This window comes from Rousettus aegyptiacus, unplaced genomic scaffold (assembly GCF_014176215.1).
Source record: "Rousettus aegyptiacus isolate mRouAeg1 unplaced genomic scaffold, mRouAeg1.p scaffold_m13_p_5, whole genome shotgun sequence".
Classification (NCBI taxonomy): domain Eukaryota; kingdom Metazoa; phylum Chordata; class Mammalia; order Chiroptera; family Pteropodidae; genus Rousettus; species Rousettus aegyptiacus.
In genome coordinates, this window is record NW_023416308.1 from 113,178,662 (window position 1) to 113,201,246 (window position 22,585).

At 46.0% G+C, this 22,585-nt stretch overlaps 1 protein-coding gene and 5 non-coding genes across 6 annotated transcripts in view; 1 reads left to right on the top strand and 5 right to left on the bottom strand.

Moving 5' to 3' along the window:
• Nucleotides 1–3,762: 3,762 nt before the first annotated feature.
• TRNAV-UAC lies at nucleotides 3,763–3,835 on the bottom strand. The gene has a single exon. It is a non-coding gene; the product is annotated as a tRNA-Val (tRNA).
• Nucleotides 3,836–4,121: 286 nt separating this feature from the next.
• On the top strand, nucleotides 4,122–4,207 carry TRNAR-UCU. The gene is given in 2 exon segments: nucleotides 4,122–4,158; nucleotides 4,172–4,207. It is a non-coding gene; the product is annotated as a tRNA-Arg (tRNA).
• A 4,516-nt stretch (nucleotides 4,208–8,723) lies between these two features.
• On the bottom strand, nucleotides 8,724–8,796 carry TRNAF-GAA. The gene has a single exon. It is a non-coding gene; the product is annotated as a tRNA-Phe (tRNA).
• A 2,267-nt stretch (nucleotides 8,797–11,063) lies between these two features.
• On the bottom strand, nucleotides 11,064–11,136 carry TRNAK-UUU. The gene has a single exon. It is a non-coding gene; the product is annotated as a tRNA-Lys (tRNA).
• Nucleotides 11,137–14,350: 3,214 nt separating this feature from the next.
• On the bottom strand, nucleotides 14,351–14,423 carry TRNAF-GAA. The gene has a single exon. It is a non-coding gene; the product is annotated as a tRNA-Phe (tRNA).
• Nucleotides 14,424–19,087: 4,664 nt separating this feature from the next.
• The window catches only part of LOC107497337 (oxysterol binding protein), a 29,654-nt gene continuing 26,156 nt past the window's right edge, over nucleotides 19,088–22,585 (bottom strand). Inside the window, exons 11-14 of the mRNA XM_016119026.2 lie at nucleotides 22,369–22,464; nucleotides 21,371–21,552; nucleotides 20,407–20,627; nucleotides 19,088–20,308 (exon numbers count right to left, since the gene is read on the bottom strand). Coding sequence (XP_015974512.1) covers nucleotides 20,166–20,308; nucleotides 20,407–20,627; nucleotides 21,371–21,552; nucleotides 22,369–22,464 — 642 coding nt within the window. The 3' untranslated portion in view covers nucleotides 19,088–20,165. The remainder of the gene's footprint in view (nucleotides 20,309–20,406; nucleotides 20,628–21,370; nucleotides 21,553–22,368; nucleotides 22,465–22,585) is intronic.

The window sequence follows — 22,585 nt, forward strand, 5'->3', positions numbered from 1 at the left end:
TACTACATCCGTCCAATGTCAACACTCAGGAGACGTGTCACAGCCCCCAAAAGGGGCCATGCCCTGGATCACGAAGGCCAGTGGGCCTCCCTGCATAAACCAGGAGATTCCAACAAGTCCAAACATCTAAGCAAGTAGAGAAGGTGGGACCCTCAAAGACCGTGGTCCTTCACACCTTGTCAGTACTGTGTCCAAACAACCTTGTGGCCCCAAGAAAACACATCGTAAAAACGTGCACCTCTGAGAAAAGACCAAAGTCAAAGGAAACATGCACCTTTCCTAAAGAAATGAAAATTTGCACCAAACCATTTTAAAACAGTGGTTTTGCACATACTTTTAATATGCAACTTGTCAAAGGGGAGGGCGTCCCCAAAGATCGAAAGCTCAGAAGCAGGAGAGTAGAAGCAAGGCAAGTTGATAAACTGGAACCAGTGAGTGTGACACGTGAGGTAACTGCAGAGGACATTTGGCATCCCCCTCCACCAGAACATCTCTCTGTTCTCTGCTCCCCCTCTGCCTCCTCGTTTTCTCCTTTTCTTTCTCTTCCTCTTCTCTCTCTCTCTCTCTCTCTTCCCTTCCTCACCAACTTTTCTTTGTGTTTGCTCTTTCCTGTCTACCCTACCTGATATCACCCTGTCCACCACGGATTCTCAAGGTGAAGGAGACGACCAGCCATCTCCACACTCTGCTCTGTCTAAAGGTAACTGGACAACCTCTAAGTTGCCTTATAATTCTGACTTAATAGTTTTTTTAGTTCTAATTTCCTGTGGATAATCTGGAGAATGGTGCAAAGTTTCTCATGCCTGGAATGCATTTCTTCTCCTCATCCCTGCAAAGTTGCAATTTTGCTTCTTAAAAATTACAAAAGAAATTGTTTTGCCTGCATTTTAAATACAATGGGGTAGAGACCTCTTCTCTAAGAAGTGGGCATCTTGAGGTTTAATATTTCTGTGAGCTAGCTTGATATATCACCCAGTTTACATTGTGTAATCATCCCCCAAGAAAAGGAAAAAGCCTTTAAAGATTATCCACAAAATTATGTTCATGTAAAACTGTTACTGATTTCCAACTGAAATCCAGTTTCCACTTAGTTACTCTTCCTTCAACAAATACTTCTTTATTTGTATATTTACATATTTACTTATTTATTTATTGTCTTTATTACTGACAGCCTGCAATGTGCTATAAATCTTAACTTTTGTTTTGGTTTGTTTCTTGAGGTACAATTTATATACAGTAAAGTTCAACCTTTTAAGGTGTCTGGTTCTACGAGTCCATGAGATTTGACAAGTATATAAAGTCATGTTACCACAATTATAATCAAGATATGGAATGTTTCCATCACCTCAGAAAGTTTTCTTGCGTCACTTTGCAGGAAGTCCCTCCCCTACTCCCCACTGTCATCCTCATCTATGAGCGAAATGTCCTCAGCTGCATGAGCTCATCGGACATCCTGTCAAATCTTACTCAGGCTTCCAGATTGGAATCACTAACCTGTCTTCTGTCTCTCTAGTTTTCTCTTTTCTGGAAAGTTATAAAAATGCAAGCATACAGCATATGGCTTATTACACTTAGCGTAATGCTTGTGAAATTCATCCATGTTGTTATCTATATCAGAAATTATTTCTTTTTCTTTCTGAGTTGTATTCAATTGTATGGCCGTCCCCCACATTTGCTTATCTACACCAGTAGGATGTTTGGATTGTTTCCAATTTGGGGAGATTATGACTGGAATTGCTACAAACATTCACATATAGGTCTTTGTGTAATCGTGGGCTTTCATTTCCCTTTGTAGGAGTAGGATTGCTGGATCTATGGTAAGCCTGTTTACTTGAATAAGAAACTTCTAAATTCTTTTCCTAAGCGGCATTGTTTGCATTTCCACAAACAATGAATGGGAGTTCCAGTTGCTCCTCACCCTCATCAGCACTCGGTTTTATGTTTTTGTTTTTTTAACAGGTATGTTGTAAAAGTATGCAGTGTTATTTTATTATGATTTTAGTGTTCATTTGCCTGATGCATAATAATGTTGTATATCTTTGTATATGCTTATTTTCCATCTTTATATCTTCTTTGGTATATCTTCTGTTCAGATCTGTGCCCTTCTCTTCTTAATTAGGTTGTTTGTTTTCTTATTGCACTGTAAGAAGTTTTTTTAAAAAAAAAATTCTAAATATTAAACTTATCAGATAAGCCTTTTGCAAATATTTTTCTTTCAATCTGGTACTTGTCTTTTCCTTTAAGAGTGTCTTTAGAAGAGTAGATGTTTTTAATTTTGATAGAGTTGAATTTACTAATTTTTCATCTGGGAGAATCATACTTTTTGCATCCTGCCTAACCAATGATCTCACAGGTTTTTCTCCTATATCTTCTTCTAGAGGAAATACCTGAGAGTTTCAGGTTTTACATTTTGGTCTGTGATAAACTCTGCCCTTTTGAAGCTTAAAGTGTAATGATCTCTGACAAGGCATTCCTCTGCAAAGTGGGCATTCTGTTTGAGAACCTTGAAAGACAACCTCCAAAAAGCCTGATCTTCCTCTTTGCTGGATAACATTCAATTAGTATGAAAAAGATTGAATTAATTTTTTTGCACAAGAAGATCAAAAAATGTTAAATATCACTATTAAAAATGTCCTTGTTCTTAGAAAGACCTTAAATTCAATAAGTGTGAATCATCTGCCTATCCCAGACTAGGAACTGGGTAGAGTACTAAGACCGACTATCCTTGACCAAACTCTTCTCCACTAGGCCTAGACCTTGGCCCTCATCCTGCCTTCAGCCTCCATTGCCCAGTTTTAGCAAGAATCCTGTGAAGTCGGTTAATGAAAAGCTCCCCACCCTTCGCATCTGATCACCTTTGACAGACATCTGATCAAATTGCCTGAATTTAATCACCCTGATTCAGCAAGAATCCTATTAAGTCAGTGTAACGAGGAGAATCACTTACCTTGCCGTCTCCTCCTAGTAATTTTCCATCTGACCCCCACCCAACTCTGCTCTTTGGCTATAAATTCCCAGCTGGCTTCACTATATTCAGATTTGAGCCCAATCTATCTCCTCTATTGCAATAGTCTTGACACTTGCTGTAGTAGTCCTGAATAAAGTCTCCTTTACCATTTCAATGAGTGTTGGAATAATTTGTCCTTAAACTGTACCTAGGAGTGGGGGAAGGGAAGGTGGAAAAATGAGCAGTGAGGTGCCCTGGCCCCATCAGTCCGAACGCCACAGAACTGACTGGGGGATGGAGGGAGTTTCCAGTTCTACTGATGATCAGGAAAACATTACAGAAGTTATATCGAACCTGTCATGGGCAGAGAGTAGCTGTTCTTTAAAGATGACAGTGAGAAAGAGAGGAAAGTATTTTTAATTTAAATAAAGCATGAGGTCAATGGACTTGGAGTTAATCAACAAAAAACGGAGGTGGCCTTCAGGATATCCTTCAACTGAGTGGTGGCGTCAACTTCTAAAAATAGCCCACGCGAGGCTTAGGAGAGAGCAGGAGGAGGGCGCAGGCGCGGCGGCGCGCGAGGACCCCAGTTGGGCGGGTCTGCATGCACCTCCCGAGAGGGACCACAGGGGGGCGGCCTCGGAGACCGATCTGCGCGGGCGCGCAGGCAAGTGAGGCCGTACAGCCGGCTCAGGTGCAGCGCGGAGCCCCGGGAAAAACCGCAGCGTCTTCCGCTTCTTGGAACAAAATGCAAGATTCAGGTAGCAAAAAGACACCTTGCCCTAAAACGTTTTGAAAAAGGTGCCAGCGGCCCGTGGCTCCACTGGGGCTCGAACCCAGGACCTTCTGCGTGTAAAGCAGACGTGCTAACCGCTACACTATGGAACCGCGTCCGCCAGTTGCTTTCTAGGACGGAATAACACCACATAAAGACCTTTTTCTTCCCGATGTGGAACGAGGCTGAGCGTTGATGCTGGGTGATTGCTCGCAGAGAGAAATTTGAAAAAGAATTTCGAACTCTCAAGCGCGAGTCAGATCCACGCTTTTTTGTGACGACACAGGCGACACGGTTTCTCCGAAAAAGGGTGAATAGCCTCACCCACCGGCGAATGGCCCTGGGACAGACACCGCTTGTGCTTTGATGTAAGCAACACAGGAGAAAAGCTTGGTACCTGGCTCTGTGGCGCAATGGATAGCGCATTGGACTTCTAGACAAATAGAGGTATTCAAAGGTTGTGGGTTCGAGTCCCACCAGAGTCGTTTTCGTTTTGATGGGGGGAAAGGAAATAACGGAAAGAAGTAAAAAGATTATTTAAAAACAAACCAGAAAAAAAAAAAACCCGAGTCCCACCAGAGTGGCTTTTGCTTTCATTGGGGGAAGGGAAATAACGGAAAGAAGTAAAAAGATTATTTAAAAACAAACCAGAAAAAAAAAACCCGAGTCCCACCAGAGTGGCTTTTGCTTTCATTGGGGGAAGGGAAATAATGGAAAGAAGTAAAAAGATTATTTTTAAAAAAACCCTAACTCATTTAAAATTTTCAATCCGATTCGCCCATTATGAAAAGGAAAGAAACTCATTCCAAGCCGTTACGTTAACACGGGAAGGTGAGTCTTCTCAATCACTTCCACGTGGTTCCAGCGCTTCTGGTGACTGGAGATGAAAAATTAACAGAATATAATAAATGTGATTGAGAACATTTTCCCCCCTATACAATACTGTTCTTTTACATCAGGAATAAAATTGTTTAATTGTTCTGAAACTTTCAGTAGTTGCACGCGGCAGGTCCCATAATGGTCAAGTGGTTGACGCGTTAGATTCAAGATCCAATGGGTTTATGTATTCTCCTGGGCTGCAATCCGATTCGTGGTAGAGAGTACCCGTCATTCTCAAGCGGGAACAGAACAGTCCTTACCGAAATCTTGAGAACTTAACGATGACAAGCTTTTGGGGTCTCTATTTTGTAATCTTAGGCCTCCAGATGGGAGTAGCCAAGACAGCCTTAATGGTTAAGTGGCAATGACATTTTAATCTGAAAGTTAATGACTTTTCGCCAGAATTAAAAAGTGTAACAACGACTTCAGAAATGATGGTTTGGAAGATACAAAGAAAATGTCTACGTGAAACAATACTACATTGTGGGGGAGGGGGAGGGGAAGGGCACATTGTGCAGTAAAAACGTTCGCTGTGAAAGTAGTCAACAGTTACTTCTTAAGATCCTATGTGCCAAGTTCTAAATCCTGGGGTTGTGGGAATGCAGAAATAAAAAATGACATAAAGCAAAACCAAACAAAAAATAGCAACAAAAAAGACAAGGTCCTAACCAACAAGGCGACTGCCCAGTGCCACTTACATGACAGAGTGACAGAAGGAAGAGATGGTTTATAAACAAGCCAATACATGGAATTTCAGATAGAAGTAAGAGCTATAAAGAAAGTAAGACAGGGTGACATAGAGTGACACAGGACTTTCTCAGGACGATTTTTTTCCATTTGATGATGGAAATCATTCACTTTAACAGGAACTTTTTCCCCTTTTCTTTACCAAACAAAAACTTCGAGGGCCAGTTCTGCCCCTCCTCCTCCTCTGAAAGCCTTCCCTGACCCATGGCCCTCGTTCATTCAACACAGTTTTCGAGAGTTTGCTTTGTGCCGGCCACTGATTCAGGCATGGGGGATATACAGAGAGTTTCTGCCCTCACAGCAGAAACATTCTAGAGGAGAGGAAAGACAGGCTCATTAAACAGGTGTTTAAGGTCGATTATGGCGTATGCCACAACAGGGACGGGCTCAGAGGCCCCAGTTCCTAACTCTATTGGCAGAGGATCAAGCAGGGATCTCTGGGCAAAGTCCTGGTCCCTGTCTTTACAGGTAGGCAGGAAACTTCTCAAACCAAAGGAACTTAGAATGTGGGAGAAGGGATGGTGAGGAAGGGGACAGAAAACACAAAGCACTCTGAGGTGTTAAAGGAAACACAAACAGCTCCAGGTAACTGTCTCCATGCCAAGCAGGCGGGGCCACACTGTTAACACTTGATTATGTACAGTTTGAGACTTGACTTCAGTGTTTGGTACCTGTCAATCTAGCCTGTCCTAGCAGAACAGGATTTGGGGCTCCATGCTCTCCAGCATTCACAGCAGGATTCTGCAGCCACTGTGACCCCAGCACTATAGTAAGGAGCTGAGGCTTGGCCCAAGGCTCACTAACTCTCCCCAGAATTGTCCTCAGGGCACAGAAGGCTCTTTTCCTGGGATGGGGGTGGGACCTGGCTTTTGTGGTCTTGGTTGAGCCCAGACTTGTCTTCTGATTCTTAGGGATCCATATCTTCATTTGTAAAAACTGCACGTAATTCATTTGTGACTTTTCAATACCAAACGACTCTCCTGCAAAACCCTGAGGCATGGAGGGATCCCCTGCTGGGAAGGAAATTTGTGCGTATTTTAACCTTTCTTTGCTGTGATCTGTAGGAAACATAGGCTATGTGATCCCAGAGGGTGCCATAATGTAACAGACTATATCTTTTTTTGTTCTTCGAGTAATTTATTAGGGAAAAAAATACTTGTTTTTTAAAATCCAATAATACAGATGTGCCTAAAGGAAACGGGGAGGGCCTCCTCTCACACACACCACTGCCATTCCTCAAAATGTTTATTGGATTGTTGTCTATCCTTAAACATCTCCGATGTACAGGCAAATGCAAAATATGCAAATATACATAATTTAAGGATTCGTATACATACTCGTTCATTTTTTCATGCATATTATACCATACATATTGTTTAGCATCTTGTGTGTGTGTGTTTTTTTCTTAACACAACATGGATATCTGTCCAAAACGCATCACTTTTTAAACTTTGCTCGTAGTTTCCGATACGTTTCTTCATAAAAGAATGCAGAGTTCCCCCCATGAACCACATCCGAGAAGGCCGAAATGGTTGTGAGGCTCCGCCCGATAGCGGATAGGACTCCCTTCCTTTCAAGACATCTCATCCAGTGCCTCAAGGAAGGACATAGCAAGGAAGGAGCAGGACGAATGAAAAAGTGGACTCATTCATTACATCTGGAACACAGCTGCCTAGGTTAACAGGACTTCCTAAAAACATAAAATCCAGCCTGTAGCTTGTCTGATCAAAACCTTTCAAAAGGAAGTTTCAGGAAAATGTTCAGAGCCCCTTGCAGATGCCCTTTCCCATTTGCTCAGAATTCTCTTTCTAGACCTTCAGGGGCGCTGCCACGGTTCACGGACAGTTCAGTTACGCGTCCCCAACCCCTGGAACACTTGGTGGGCCCCTTCTGTCGTCTGCCAGGTCCTCAGACATCCACCAAGGCCGGCTTCCCACCGTCAAAGGTCTCGATTGGGCGTTTCTGTTCTGCGTGTCTTCCTGCCCTATTGATGACGGGAACTGAGCGTTTGCAGCCCCGCCAGCCGGCTTAGGTCCTGAGCGCGGCACGCACTCAATGAATGTCTGGCCAGTGAATGGTTAGAGACTCGATCCATTATTTATGATGCTCCACCCACAAGACGCTCTACAAAGACAATTAAAATTAGAAATCCCTCTGTTCACCCGAGGCCTGCCTGGACGTCCCGAATCTGGAAAATCCATCGGTGGCTTGGGACGCGCTGCCGCAGCGCGGGGCAGGTAGTGTAGGGGGAAAAAAAGGAGAAATAAAGACTCTCTCCCGTCAAACGCCTATTCGAGCTTGATTTTGCACGTTCACCTCAGGGAATCAGCCAAAAATACTCAGAATTTCAACCGAACATGAAAAGAATGCGGCCACTTGACCTATTTTACTGTGATTAACACAAGAAAGCCAGTTCTTCGTTAGTCCGGGTAGCTCAGTCAGTAGGGCCTCAGACTCCTAACTCGAGAGTCCAGGTTCAAGTCTCTTTCCAGACAGAGGCTTCCTAAACTCCCAGACAAACATAGAGCAAGTGTCAACCTCACTCTCAGGTGTGAAGATGTGATAAACGCTCCTGGGCATCCCTTCCCAATCAAGGAAGTGACCCGCTGGACCCACCCTCGGACCTGGTTGAACCAGGAGGAGGGTGAGAAAGTCAAGGGCTTGATAGCGTATCTTCCAGTTTCTTCCTTTCATTTCCAACCTTCATAGGCTGCTCTCTGCCTTCGGCTATGTTTTCCCTAAAACTAGTATTCCTTTTTCTATTCAAAACGTTAATAATACACATAACCAAAAACTGGCGCACCTGTCATCAGAGTCATGACACATGCTCCTGGCTGTAACTGTAGCTTTGGGCACTGCACTTTTTACTAAAACTTCAGGCACTTTTTACTAAAACCACAGTGAGAAAACTGAGCTTCCAAGAAATACTTCGGACCGAGGCGCATGCTTGTATATCAACGCCTCCACTTGGGAATCATCCATCACCAGATTTCTAACGCGCTGGTGGGACCCTTACTTGTGAGTCTGCTGCATAGATAGACGTTTTTGAAAACTGTCTTCATGTCTGTCGTCGATGAGACTGCATTGGGGACCAAATCCAAGATATTCCACCCGTACCTCAGATATGTTAGCTACCACGCTCTGAAATGATTTATAATTTCTTTTGGAGGTTTAAGCTCTTTGTCTCCTCTTACTGGTGTGCTAAACACTCGTCTCATTGCCATGTGCCTGCTAAGAGAGGTGTGTGTGTGGGGGGGGGGGGGAGGATGTTAGATACAAATGTACAACGCGATTGAGGAGGGGACGAGCCAACAGAGATGCTATAACGAAACTAATGGACTCCAGTCCTGTCCCAAAATATGCCGGTAAAACCGTTGCCGAAACCCGGGATCGAACCAGGGACCTTTAGATCTTCAGTCTAACGCTCTCCCAACTGAGCTATTTCGGCGAGCTGGGGAACGCTTTCTACGCTATTAAGGAAATTTAAAAGAGAAAGTGAGATCCTCTTTCAACCTTTCAAGTCTTAATTTCACCTTCCAAATAGTAATGTTTTTAGCTCTGAGGTTTTGAGAGCTGCGAATGAGAAAAGTAATTCTTGTCATACGAGGAGAGTTTCGCGTTCTGCCTTGCTCCGCGTTATCTTTTATTGTCTTCTAAATGCTTCATCTCTCCTAGGGCCCTAATAAGAATAAAGACAAGCACTCACTACGTGCTACTGTGTGCCCAGCACCTGATCCACGTGGTCGCGTTCAGTCCCGACCCACCCCCATCCTGCCATGAGGTTCATATGATAACGTCATAATTTTTAAATGCAACAACTAATTTGCGCCAAATCATCCAGAGTTGAACCAGAGCTATCCGGCTTCAAAGCTCGAAATGTCTTGGTGAAGACAGACTTTAGCTGTTTCGTTTGTTTTTTCCCCTCAATTTTAGTCAAAGGGTGAAAACCATACCTGGAGGGGGAGTGAACTAGGGCAAAGGAAGGGAGACCTAGGAGGCCTCAATGCTCTGCACCCTTGTCCTCTCCTTGCCCTGGCCTGCTCTGTCGTCTTTCAGTCAGAGAATGGAGCAAAGAAACTCACTTTCAAAGCTGTCAAAAGTGGACTTGATCACCTTCCAAGGCACTCCCTCAGGAAAAAGAAAAAATTCAACTCCATACATTGTTTCTATCCCTGGAATGCCATGGGAGCCCCGTAATGTACTCTCTTCAAGAAAGAAGCTGCTTGTAACCAACCGGAACATTCCTCCTTGGATCAGTGACCGTGGGTGGCTCTCCCTTTAGCACAGACCTCCCAACACAAGTCACATGAATATAAACATATGATCTTGGGCATATTTAGAATCTATTTCTTTGATGTGGTTTCTTTCCTGTTTCAATGTATATGTTTAGCTTCCAGCCTAGAAAGTTCTATAATAATAGTAATAATAATAATAGCTACAATGTATTGAAATCTTGTTTTTCAGCAAGGGCGCTATTGAGTACTGCGCATGCGTGTCGTTTTATTTGATTTCCACACGTTTATGAGATGGATGCTGTCACTACTATTCTGTTTCTACTGCTGAGGAAGCGCTTTGAAAAGGGGCGGTGGCTGTGGGTCTACGTGAGCCCGGGGCAAGGCGTTCCTGCATGGACGGAGGCCCTGGGCCCACTTGGCCCTATCTCCATCCTGGCCCTGGCCCTGGCCCACTCACCAGGACTCCCTGGGTACCAATTTCTCAGCCAGGAAGGCAGCAGACTAAGTCTGCCCACATCCCCATCTTCTTAATGGGGAAATCGAGACCGGCTTTCTTCTGTTGCCTGGCAGAAGCAAGGAAGGCCGCATCTCTAGCTAAGAAAGGATGGTCCCTTCACCTCACGGGGAGAATTAGTTGAGTCTTGGGGAACCCATGTCTGAACTTCTTTTGTGTCCATACCTCAGCTTTCTCAAAACCTCTCAGAAGCTGAATGTTTCCCTAATTAATTTGTAGGCCGTGGGAGCGAACTATTGCTGTTTTTCGAACACCGGTACTTGTCCCATTCCAGTCCCTTGGATACATTTTCCCCACACGCGCCCTCTTCCTTTCCAGAAGCTGCCATCTCAACCTCAACTCTTCCCGGAATTCAGGGTCACTCTTTGCGAGAGGGAGAGAGATTTGAGCTCGTTTGGGAGGGGAGGTTGTTGCTCTGGTCGGTGCCTCAGATTCTAGCTAGTCGTCCCTTTCTTTTCAGAGTGCAGAAATGTTCTCTAGATTTAGAAGAGTAGGAAGGTGCGGTGGAAAGGTGCAGGATGCGTGACATATTCCGCCGGCACCTAGCAGGAGGAAACACGAGCCCCCAAGTAGTCGCGGATGGGAGAGCCAAGGGGGTCGCCGGCTGGGGGATGGAGCGGGTGGGGGGGGTGGTCCTAGGGATTTCCTGGGGCGTCTGTTCCCCTCTCCTGTGATTACAGCAGTAGTTTGAACCCCGCAGGCTGGCCGGTGGTTGCAGAATAAATCAAGCCTATTTAGTTCCTAGAACCACGCACTTGCAGCCTCTCAGAGGCCTTCGCTCGAGGACCCGTGGTGTCAGTCCTCGTGGAGGCCTTGGCTTTTCCCTGGAAAGCGGTTGGACAGGAAGTGTCCACGCTCCTGGATTTCACTCCTTTCCCTACCGGAAACCGGCTAACAAACGCTGTGCTTTAAAGTTGGGTTTCGTCTTTTAAATTATACTGGAAAAGGGAAGGGAAAAAAACACTCCGCCCGAACAGGGACTTGAACCCTGGACCCTCAGATTAAAAGTCTGATGCTCTACCGACTGAGCTATCCGGGCTCACGAAGCGTGTTTCTTTCGGATCAATGAAGACCGTGTTGTCGCTTGCGCCGCGAGCTAACGGGCATCGTCCTGGACGAGCTCTCAGTCTCTTTTGTGTGTAATTCAATCATATTCCGATCCAGAGTCCGGAGGGAGGCTGGTAAGGTCGTTCTCGGGCAGCTGCGAACGGATTTCTTAAATGAAATGAAACGCGCCGGTTTCATTTAGAGAGTCCCTGGCAAACGTGAAATCTGAGTTCTGCCAAACCCTGTGGACGCAAGAGAAGCCGCTTACGACGCTGTCATCCTCCCTGTGCATCTCTTCGCCCCAAACCCAAAGCTCACAGGGTCGGCGACCACAGTTCAGTGTCAGCGGCGTGAGGTTGCCCCTTCTTCCGAAAAGCTAAAGCACCGCTTCTCAGTCCCTAGTTCCCACCGCAGGTGCCCACCTCCAAAGGGAGTGCGGAGCTCATTAGCTGGAAGGACGAGACGATCCCGGCTCTGGCCAGAAGCGTTGGCAGCCACCGCTGGCTGCAGCTCCCAGGTCGCGCCTTTGGCCCCCTCCCCTCTCGCCCGCCCCGCCCCCTCTGGCCAGTCCTTCTGGTCGCCGCGCGCGGCGCTGGCTGAACCCACCCTCCCCGCTTCTCACGCGTACACGCCCTTTCTTTCCTCTGCGCCTTTTTGCACGTGCTGTTCCCTTTAACTGGACCGCCGCCTCCCTTTCCCTCCTTCCCTGTCGCCCACCCGCAGCACATCTGAGAACTCGGCCTAACCCCCAGCCTCTCTGGGAAGCTCCTGGTGACCAGCACCACGCCTGGCCTTCTTCTCCGCTGCCCTGTGGATCAAGCACAGGTCCGGCAGGCAAGAGTATGGGGGCGGCAAACCTTTGGGAGCCGTGTAGTCAATGCTTTAACAGAGGGGGCTGTGCAGTGCTTTCGTAACACGGAGCGACTAGAAGGCAGGCAGTGTAGAACCTGGCGGGGAAAAAAGGCACTTAGAACTGTGCCTTGGAAGGTGAGAGTATGCCAGGCAGGCAAGAATGACGATTCAGGCACACGCACACCCTGTCTTCTTGGAGCTTCTTGTATCCCAAGTACTTTCCAGGGGGATTCCGCCTTTCCTGGAATGTGGGAAGTGTTCACTCTTTCCGGGCAAAGGCCCAACATTTCCCAAGAGTATGGCCTCCACCTTCGTGGTTCCAAAGTGGCTGGCCTTTGCTCGGTGAATTTTTCTCCCAGCAAGCAATAATAATCTCACCCTTCTCTCTTATCTGTGTGTAACAGTTTAAAGCATGCTGTCAGGGATGGATGGGTGGATGATAGATAGATAGATACATACATAGATAGATAGATAGATAGATAGATAGATAGATAGATAGATAGATAGATAGTAGGTAGGTAGATAGGCAGATAGAGATGGAAAGATGAGATTTGTGTTAAGAAACCGGATGGTGGGGTGTGACAAGTCTAAAATCTGTTGGGTAGAAGAACAAGCTGGACATTCAGGTGAGCAGATGTTGCAGTCCGACCTCAAGCAGGGCGACAGTCCGGAGGGTCATGCAGATTTTGTATATTACAGTCTTGAGAATTTCCTCTTCTTCGGGACACCCCAGTCTTTGTTCTTACACCTTCAGATGATTGGATGAGTCCCACCCACATTATGGAGGGTAATCTGCTTTACTCGGTCTACTGATTTAAATGTTAATTACATCTAAAAGACACATGCACAGCACCATCTAGACGGGCATTTGGCGGAACACCCTGGCACCATGGCTGGCCAAACGGGCACACAAAAATCACATGCGAACGTACCGCATGCCAACTTTAAACTGTTCAATCTCTTACTCCGCCATTTTGTTTTCCTTCCTTTTGATCGTCATTGGATTTTTCAAGAGTCTCTTATCAAAATGCATCCTTCTACCCAAGAACCCAAAGATTTGGGGGATCAAGCGCCTTATCAACTAGTATCTTGGCACAGATTAACAGGAAGGGGAGGGGATCTAATGTGTCCAAAAGCAACATTTCCACATTTCGCCTTTCACCATACCGCATTTTGAGAATGCGAGAACCGGGTGTCATTTCTCCCCGCCTCCCTTGCCCTCTGGGCCGGGCCTGGCGCTGAGGCAGAGAGAAGGCGTCCTCCGTCCGTCCGTAAGCGTGTGTTCCATTGCGCTTACCTTTACGGGGGCGGCTCATCTTCTTAACAAGGTTTTTTCAAATCAGGATTCAGTCCACAGCCTCCAAATTTCCGTCTCCTCTATCACCGTCTCAGACCAGTGTGGACGACTCTGGAAGCCTGGGGACAGGTGGGATGGCTGATTCAACGGGGTTTCCTGGGGATCCCGCCAAGGTCTTGTCCGGTGGTGGTGAGAAAAAATGAAGTCGGGCTGATCCACGTAGGTGCGTTTTGTAAACTGCGAGGTGGCGTGAATGAGACACTACCGCCCCCCTCTTGCCCACCCCTCACCCCCCACCCCCGAAGTCTAGTTCTTTCTGGCTGGAGTTTCAGAGTGTCTTTGCCCACTCGGAGGTGGGGCAGGGGTAAGGGCGAGGATACAATGTTTGCGACTTAGCCAACAAAAATACAATTACATTTGAATTTCGGAGACACAACGATTATGTGCTTGTTATATTCCATGCACTATTTGGACATACTTATATTAAAATACATTCGTCATAAACCAGAAAGGGTTTCCTACTGCCCACCGTCCCTCCCCCACCCAAAGCTGTCCTGAGTCCTGGTTATTGTTAAACCAGCTGGACCTAGCCGAAATCGAGCATTTCTTTGGTGGCGAGAGGGTCTGGGCTGTCGCCATCCCGCGGAGCCCTGGCCCGCCCCCCGGTCCTCGCGGGAGGTGGAGGCGATGCAGCCGGAGGCCCAGACGTGGACGCGGGAACAGGAAAGAAGAGGGGGACCAGGGAGGATCTAGAAGAAAGCGAGGGGCGCACAGTGCGTGGCGGAGCAGGGTCTCACCTAGATCTAAGACCGGAGAGGGATACTGTTTGTACACTGAGCAGTTTAAACGGAACAAACACAAACCCCTTCTTGGTTTCCAGTTTCCCCACCTCCCAGAGGGGAAAGGGCGGGCCGATTAGCTCACCTGCGTCAGCTCCAAGTACCTTCCTAACCACGTGCGAGTAGGAATGCCCATAGGGAGCGGGCCTGGGTTTTTGTCACAGGGGGCGGATAGTGTCCATTGAGAGGAAGGCCATGCTGGGAGCAGCCAAAACTACTGCCGAAACCCGGGATCGAACCAGGGACCTTTAGATCTTCAGTCTAACGCTCTCCCAACTGAGCTATTTCGGCGACCGCGGCGCACCCTTTTTCCTCCACGTATCTGTAATGACTTAATATTCGTTCCATTATACTAAGTTTGTATAAACGTTTAGTTGAAGGTAGGTATTGAATAAATATTATGGAGATGATGAGACGGGGCCTCTGTTTATAAGCTAGAAGTGACAACTACTTTACTTTTCTCAGTAGTTTGGGGTTTTTGTTTGTTTGTTTGTTTGTTTTTTAAACTGCCTTGAAATCTACTTTTCTCATTTGAAAATAAACCATGGACATCTTGTCAGTGATGTTGACCTATTTCATTCTTTTTAATCCGTGCACAGGATTGGGTTGTATGGACATTTTAATCCAATTCCTGATGAGGGACACTTTGACTTTCCCTCCCTAGTTTTCATTATTAAAAACAATATTGCAACGACTATCCTTTTGTATTTGTTTTTCTTGTGAGAAGGCAGATTTTTCAAGGTCAAAAGATATGAACATGTCGAAATTTTCAGATATTGTTAAATTGGACTCCAACAGTGTTTGGAAGAGGACAGCAAGGCCATTTGTAAAGGCTGCAAATGCGGACTTTCAATGTTACGTCTAGAGGAAGTATACGTAGCCATTGGATCTGTATGTCAAAAGCATTGATTTGCTAAACCTAAATACTTAAAATATACCTCAAATTTTGTAATTCTGGCATTTAAAAATACATAGACATTGTCAAAAAGTGGACTCGGCTCAGGCCTCTCTCAAACTTTGAGAAGCAAGCTCTGCTTTAATAATATCCACTAATATGTCGATTTTCTTCCGCCTCCTCTCATTTTACAATTTCGCATCCTTGTTGTTCATGTATATATAATTTCCCTAGTCCTAACCTTAATTGAATAAGAATCTCTGCAGATGGGGCTCAGGATTATGTTTTTTAAAGCTGACCAGATGGTTTTAATGTGCAACTTCTCTCTGCATCCCATTCCTCAGTTCTCACGAAATTGTCACCACTAAACATAGACCTATGTTTTAAATTGCTTACGCAACCTCGCCAAGGGCACCTCCAGCTCGGAATGTACAGAAATGTGCCCATCTTTCTCTCTAATCGTGTTTTTCTTACTACCACTTTCCATCTAAGTTTCCCAAGCCAGAAAAATACAAATTCCTTCCTTTCACAACTCTGCTCTTCACTCATAATTGTACCCAAATGCTGGTCATTCCAGTTCGGTAAATCTGGAATCCGTCCACTTTGTTTTATTCGCAAACCTTTCCCAAACTCTTGATTTTACTACCTATAAATCATTTTCCACACTGGAAACCATCATCCTACTGAAAAATCCTTCACTGGCTCCCTAGCTGAAAACCAAAACTAAGGCTTCTTTATATGATATATAAAGACTTCCCCCATTTGGGTTTGACCTCTTTCCAGCACCTTATCAGTGCTCTCTCTCTCCTTGACCTTGAACCCTACCCATTCCTGCAGCGATTCACACTCAGGATACATTCCTTGACTTTGCTCTTCATCTTCGTCTATGTAGCATTTTTGATTCTGCCCTTCCCAACCCCACAACTCTCAACTTAGATACTTTTCTCTTAAATTCTAGAAATCTCTGATATGTCTCTGTCCACTCCTGCCTATTCCCTATAGGCTAGTTGGCCCTCTACAGTGGTTTCACACCACTTGCCAAAACTGGATTGTAATGGCCTGTTTATCTGACCTCTTTCTTGCCAGATGCATCCCTAAGGTGTTACATAACGGGCTGGAGGAAACGTTCAATGAATGAATGAATGACGACATTTCTAGCTGTATCTCAGGGCCAACTTGCTCTTTACTAACTTCTAAAATCGCCTGGTCAGACTCAGATGAGATCTCTGCAAGGCTATGTATAGATTCTGAGCTCTTTAGTTATTCCCTTTAAAGATACCTCATTGGGCCACCCTGCTTCCTTCCCCTGAGGGATGAATGTGAACCAAAAGAGTAGCACTCTGCTGGGAAAGATAGTAGAGAGGAAGCCTGAGAATACAATCAGATTATTTTGAGCTTTGGAAGAGAAAGCCATTAAGTTTTAGAATGCTTCCCACAAGGCAGGACAGAATAGTGGGCAAAAGCTTTATAAACTGATAGACGCAAGTTCTAAATTTTGATAATAATCTTAGAGTTTCACAAGGTATACACTTGCTGGTCAATAAATCCCAGAGGTTTTTCTGTCTCCTTTCAGTACTATGTTGTAGGTTGCTTTTCATTTACCTTGCTGGAAGCAGAGCAGGCCCTTGAAATATGTAGCTTAAACCTTTTCGTGGAACTTCAGAGTCCCCTGACAATTGTAATAATTTAAAATTTTGCTGAGTCATAATTTTGAATCAGGAGTGTGGTAGACCCTTCAGGATCCACATCCAAAACCATCATTCACAGTAGCCCATTAAAAGACTAAAGGGGGGGGGGATTATTAAAATGTTTTCAGGATGCAGCTCCCACCAACCACAAGGGGTTACTGCAATGGTTTTTAGTGTTAGAAGAAGAAAAAAAAGTTGTTGAAACTTAACACCAAGCCCAGCAATGGGCATCGGGCAAGTGATTTGAACAGATAGTGGCTTTCCCAAGAACCAGGCTAGAAAACCAATCCCTGACCACACAGCTAATTCTGTGGACATGAGCGCCTTCATAAACCAAGGAGCATGGAAGCTGAACTTCGAGAACGCTCCTTTCTTCCAGAAGACCCACAAAACTGTGCTCCCCACACTAATAAGCCTCTGGAAACAGAAATGTGCATTTCTGCACGATGTGCTCGAACCCAGGAGGAAACCATTCAATTACCAGTTGCCTTCCGACCCAGTGTTTCCCAGAACACAAGGTTGTAGGGGTCACAGACTCTGGGGTTAAACAAACCCAGCTTTGAATTCCAACCATGTGACTAAGCAATCCATCAGCTGTGGGACCTTAAGTGAATTTAAGTCGTTAGCCATTTCAGGGCCTTTCTTCATACTCAACATGGCGATTGTAACACTTAGAATTGTTTAAGTGTCGGCCAGACACTGTCCAGGGTCCCGTCTCAGCGCCCAGGATGCAGAAGCGGGTGATGTGCAACTGTGTGGCCCGCCGCCAGGGATAGTGCTTGCTGCGTCCCCCCCACCCCACGGCCTCCCCAGGCCCCTCTGATCACCCTGCTCCCTCCTTTTCTCCCTGAGCTCTACAGAAAAAACCTAAACTAGCATTTTCACTGTCTTCTCACCGAGGTCTTCAAGTCGATATGCAATTGCTTATGTTTCAAAATATAGATTTGAATCCGTGCGTGAAATGACTAAGAATTTGAGAATCTAAATGGACAAATTAAATTCAAGAACATGTTTATTTTTTGAGTGAAACAGGCCCGATATCGATAATACTAGAGATGATTCTCCTGTCCCAAGGGGGGCTGCTCACGACTGCACCCCAGGGCAGCAGCAGCAGCAGCTCTGTGCACTACTGCTCCGGTCACAGGCTTCCGGAAGCGCCTGCACATCTGGGCCCAGCTTCCCTTTGTTTCCCACAAAGATCAGCCTCCCAGACTTGCGAGAACAAATCACTACTGGGCCTGTTCTCCAACTCCCCCCACCACCATTTACCTAGTTGGAAGTGAATCAGACGAACAATATGACTTTTTAAAAATTATTTAATTTAGTAGTTTTCTTGGAAAAAAAAAACAATAAGGCAAAAAAACCTAAAATATATGTTTTGTTTTGTTTTGATGTGACTTTATTTCACCTGAAGGACTTGAAGCTTCTTCCGTTAGCAGGAATCTGATGGGGGGATCGGGCTGGAGATATAGGGCAGACGGTGTAGGAAGGAAGCAGGGCGGGGAGGTTCCGTGTAGTTGAGGGAGTCCCACTGTCTCAAGCCCGTCTAGTCATCAGGGTCACACTTTCGCAGGCCTCCTTGGAGGAAGCCCCAGACAGCCCCTTGCTCGTGCTGGGCATCGGGCTGGGGGGAAGCTCCCCAGCATTTGCCCCTCTCTCGTCACAGCGGGGAAGGAGGATGGTGGGGAGGGACTAGGCGTACTAAAAACCCAATATAAACCCAGCTTCCCCTGCGGGCTGGCTTCCTCTGGAATGACATTGCCCCCTACAACCCACACCCTGGCTGAGGCTCAGCTGTTAAGGAACAGAAACAAAAAAACACGAAACAAAAAGCATACAAGGAAGGCACCTCAATTTGTGATCCTCAACCAAGAGTGGGTTGCTCGGGGTGAGGTTTCTCAACAAGACAACGGAAACGACGAGAGAACAAAAACGAAGGAAGCCGAGGCCCAGCAGGAGCAGGTCGCTTACCCAGCCCTGTGACGCTGCTTTCAGGCCCCTGTCCGTGGAAGAAGGTTCTTTTGGGACTCGGCTGCGTGTGCTGTGATTTGGACAGAGGCAGAATGAACTGGAAATTACCCTCCTGACTTTCGACCCATACTCTTCCTGACGAAAGAAGGAAAAAAGGCAGGAAAGAGGTTAGGATTTCATCTTCAAGAGTCAGGTAAGAAGGAGAGCAGAGTGGACAGCGGCGGGCACGCCGTGACGCACATCTGGCGAACCCCCCTTCCGCAGCTGCCAGACGTGATCCTGCTCAGGCTGGGTGTGTCCCCTCAAGGTGCCAAGCAGAGGCTCCGCTCCGCGCCCACACACCCGGGACAGTCCCAGGGAGGCGAGCGATATCAAAAAACAAGATTCTTAATGGGAAGAAGGAAAATCGAACAAAAAATTAGATTTTTCTCTACATATATATAATATACAGATATTTAACACATTATTCCATAAGTGGCTCCAGTCCATGGGGCTTGAGAGATGGTGACAGCTCTTATTCCAGATGAAGTCATTCTCTCAGATTCGGAAGCGTATCAGAACGGGAGGCAAGTTTCACTCCACACTGGGGCACGGCCCCCGACTGGTGTTGTGCCAAGAGAAGAGAAGCAAGAAAGGCAATGAAGGGTGGGGGTGAGGAGGAACTGGGAAAGCAAAAGTGGCTAGCGGTCTTTTTCCGTCCTGCCTTGTGTTCTCAGAAGTTCTCCGCCTGAGCAAGTCCGCAAAACCCCCTTGTGAGGACACCGCAGCCCGCCTGCCGACCAGCACGGGTGGCCTCCGGCTGCCGTCAAAAGATGGAGGACAGCAGAAGGGTGTTTCGCGTGAGTGAAGATAGCAACTTCCAAGAATGTGACTAAATATTCCAACTATACAGAACGATCCCCCTGGCGAGCAGGCCAAAACGCAGCTCTCTCTGCACCGGCGCCCAAGAAACTGGCCCCACTGGGGGATCCATTTCCTCACGTCAGCCCAGGCGCCGCTGCCATCATTCACGATGCCTCTGCTGGTCTCACGTGTCTCCTTTTAAAGAGACGTGTACTATCAGCTCTTGCTCTGAACAGCACCAAAATGCCCCTAAATCATAATCTTGCGTAGATCTTGGCTGAGCAGGACACTAAAAGGGGAGGGCGAATGACATCATCTTAAATGGGGGCACAGGGAGAAGGAAGAGCCGAGAGTACTTGACTTTGCAGAAGTGGAATAACGCTAACTTCCAGCCACCGAACTCCCTTACAAACACAGGGATCTAGTGTGTCAATTTCAGTTTGTTTCAATCAGCTAAGGCAACCAGCCAATCACCACCACTGGTGTCTGCTTCTGGTGATTGATTTGGAAAAAATGATTGGTTAAGACAGACAAACTTGAGGAAAGCACTCAGTTAGAGAGTCCCAATGGCCGGCTTTCCCGCACATCCTCTGTCCTCTTCGCCTTTGGCTCCTCCTTTTTGTGACTGCCTAAAGTTCAGAAAATGTCCGGGCATGAGTTCCAGTCCTGTTTTTCTTTACATTCCCAGTATCCTCCCCTATAAATATGGGTTAACTCCTTGGTAACAGGGTCCTGCTTCCGCTCAAACCACAGTGCCTTATAGGGATCATAGGGTGTGCCTAAAAGGGAAAGAGGGCAAATCAAAACAGAATTAGAGCCTCAAACACGTTGGCATTCTCTACCTATCAAGAAATCGAGTAGAAGGCAGGTTCGTTACCGTCTTCTGTGGCTTTCACAGCTTCTGCTTCTCGTTTCTTTCTGGAAAGCCTTTGTTTTTCTTCCAGGCGCTGCTTCTCAGCATTTGCTTCATCCCAGCGCCCATTTTCCATCAGTCTCTGGTCTGGCCGTAACCGGCTGTCTGTGGGGGCTGTGCCTGCTTCCCAGGCGTTGAGAGTCAGAGCAAGCTCTGAGAAGTAGTACATGTTTTCTGCATTCTTCCTAAAAGTCAAAGATGAGAGTCAGCCAGGTAGCAACAACTTGGAACACTGCCAAAAGACAACATCACCAAGGCCACTCTACAAATGCAAAGGCTCAAGGACCATGCCATCTCCCCCGCGACTCAGAGGCCCAGACTGAGCCACTGCTCATCGTCTCCCCAGCATCATTCGGTTCCAGGTTCCTGGGCTTGCGTCGTGCTCAGCTGAAAGCGGGAAGAAGTTCATTAGGAAGAATGAAGCATTCTACCTAACGAGAACTCCTTATTCCTGTTTCCTCTGCTTTCTTTCTAACCTCTTCCTGGGACAATCTTGGCTTTGACTACAGACTGGGTATTACAACATATTAAATGATGACAGGAGACAAACGGCCTCCACTTATTTCCAAAGCACCATATGTTATCTCAGGAAGCTTGATACTGCTGCTGGGCCTTTAGGCGAAATGGTAACAGGTGGTAGGCATCCTTCCCTTCTAGCCACTTCTAAATAGTTTTGCTTTATAAATTATAGAAAAGTAATCACAATCCAAAGGACCCTACAGAAAGCACCAAATACGACTGGGCAGATATGGTGTGATTAGCTTGAAGTGTCTTGGGACAGGGCATGCTACATGTCCGGCCATACGACAACCTTCCGGTGATCTCGCCACAGGTTTGGATTTCTCTTGCTCAGTCTCTCACAGAATTAGGTGGGAGGGGAGGCAGAAATGCCGCAGGAGCACGGGGCAGCAGGCCCGCCGATACTCACGGTAGAGGGTTCCTCTTCCACAGCATGGCCCTGCTTTCCTCAGCTTCATGGCCTCTCTGTCGAGCGTCACCCCCGTTTTCCCCAGTGACTGGTTGTACTTTGAAACAATCCATTTTCTCATCCCATGTGCCCAGTAGGACAAAGTGGACTTTTCCTGATGGATCTGTCACTTCCCCTGTCACCTACAAGGATGGACAGCAGGGCTTTAGAGTATAGAACACAGCCATCGTGAGTTAGCTTACCTGACGACTCTTCTGGAAACCAAAGTCCTAGGGTAAATGCTGGTTAAATCCTGTTATGACAAATGCAATGGAGTCATCCAAATTATTTTGTTAAGTATTCTTAAGCTGCTTAAAATAACTGAGCCATGAGTTACAGGTTTCATTATCATTTTATTGTAGTTTTGGAGCAATGATAATATGTGGGAAAAGGATCTGACTAGTACTCAGAATTATGGTGTTTTCTTCTTTCCAGAAACCAGAGAGAGCCACAAACGGATTTAAATCCCCAACTATTCTTCGCTCTCCCATCAAAATTCTCACGGCACCCTTCCACTGTGGGGTAAGACACAACTTGTGCTCCGACTCATTCGCAGGGTCAAAGTGCCCACTCCTTCTTCTTGTAATCCTTTTATTAGTCCTTCCTCTGTTCCCCATTTTTGGTCTCTCATTGCTCTTGACTTTTACTTTCTCACTTGTTTCCAGAAGAATTTTGTTTTAGTAATGCAACAGATCCCCTTTCTTGCTGACTTTCTCCTTTACCTTTTTTTTGAATCACCACATGTGTATATATATTTATATTTATATATGTATTTAGGATAAATATATGTATATATATTTAGGAAAACATATATATATTTAGATTATTTATCTACTCACTTATTCATCCATCCATTCATCCATCCACCCACCCACTCATTTCACATTCCAGTCCCAAAGGAGTAGGCTTTCTAAGGGGTACATGTTAAATGAAAAAATTTAAATTCCAACTTCTCTTACCTTTCTTGCTACATCCCGAGAGAAGTAGCTATAAGGAACAAATTTAAGATTGCACTTGTCTCCTGTCTTGTGATTCACAATATCAATCTCACCAGACTATAAAATGAAAAGAATCATGGATTAGTTTTATATAGACTGGATGACGTGAATGAATATCTAGCAACCTTATGCCTCATAATTCTTTATTTTCAGTCTTCCTTCTAGGACTCTCTTGTTT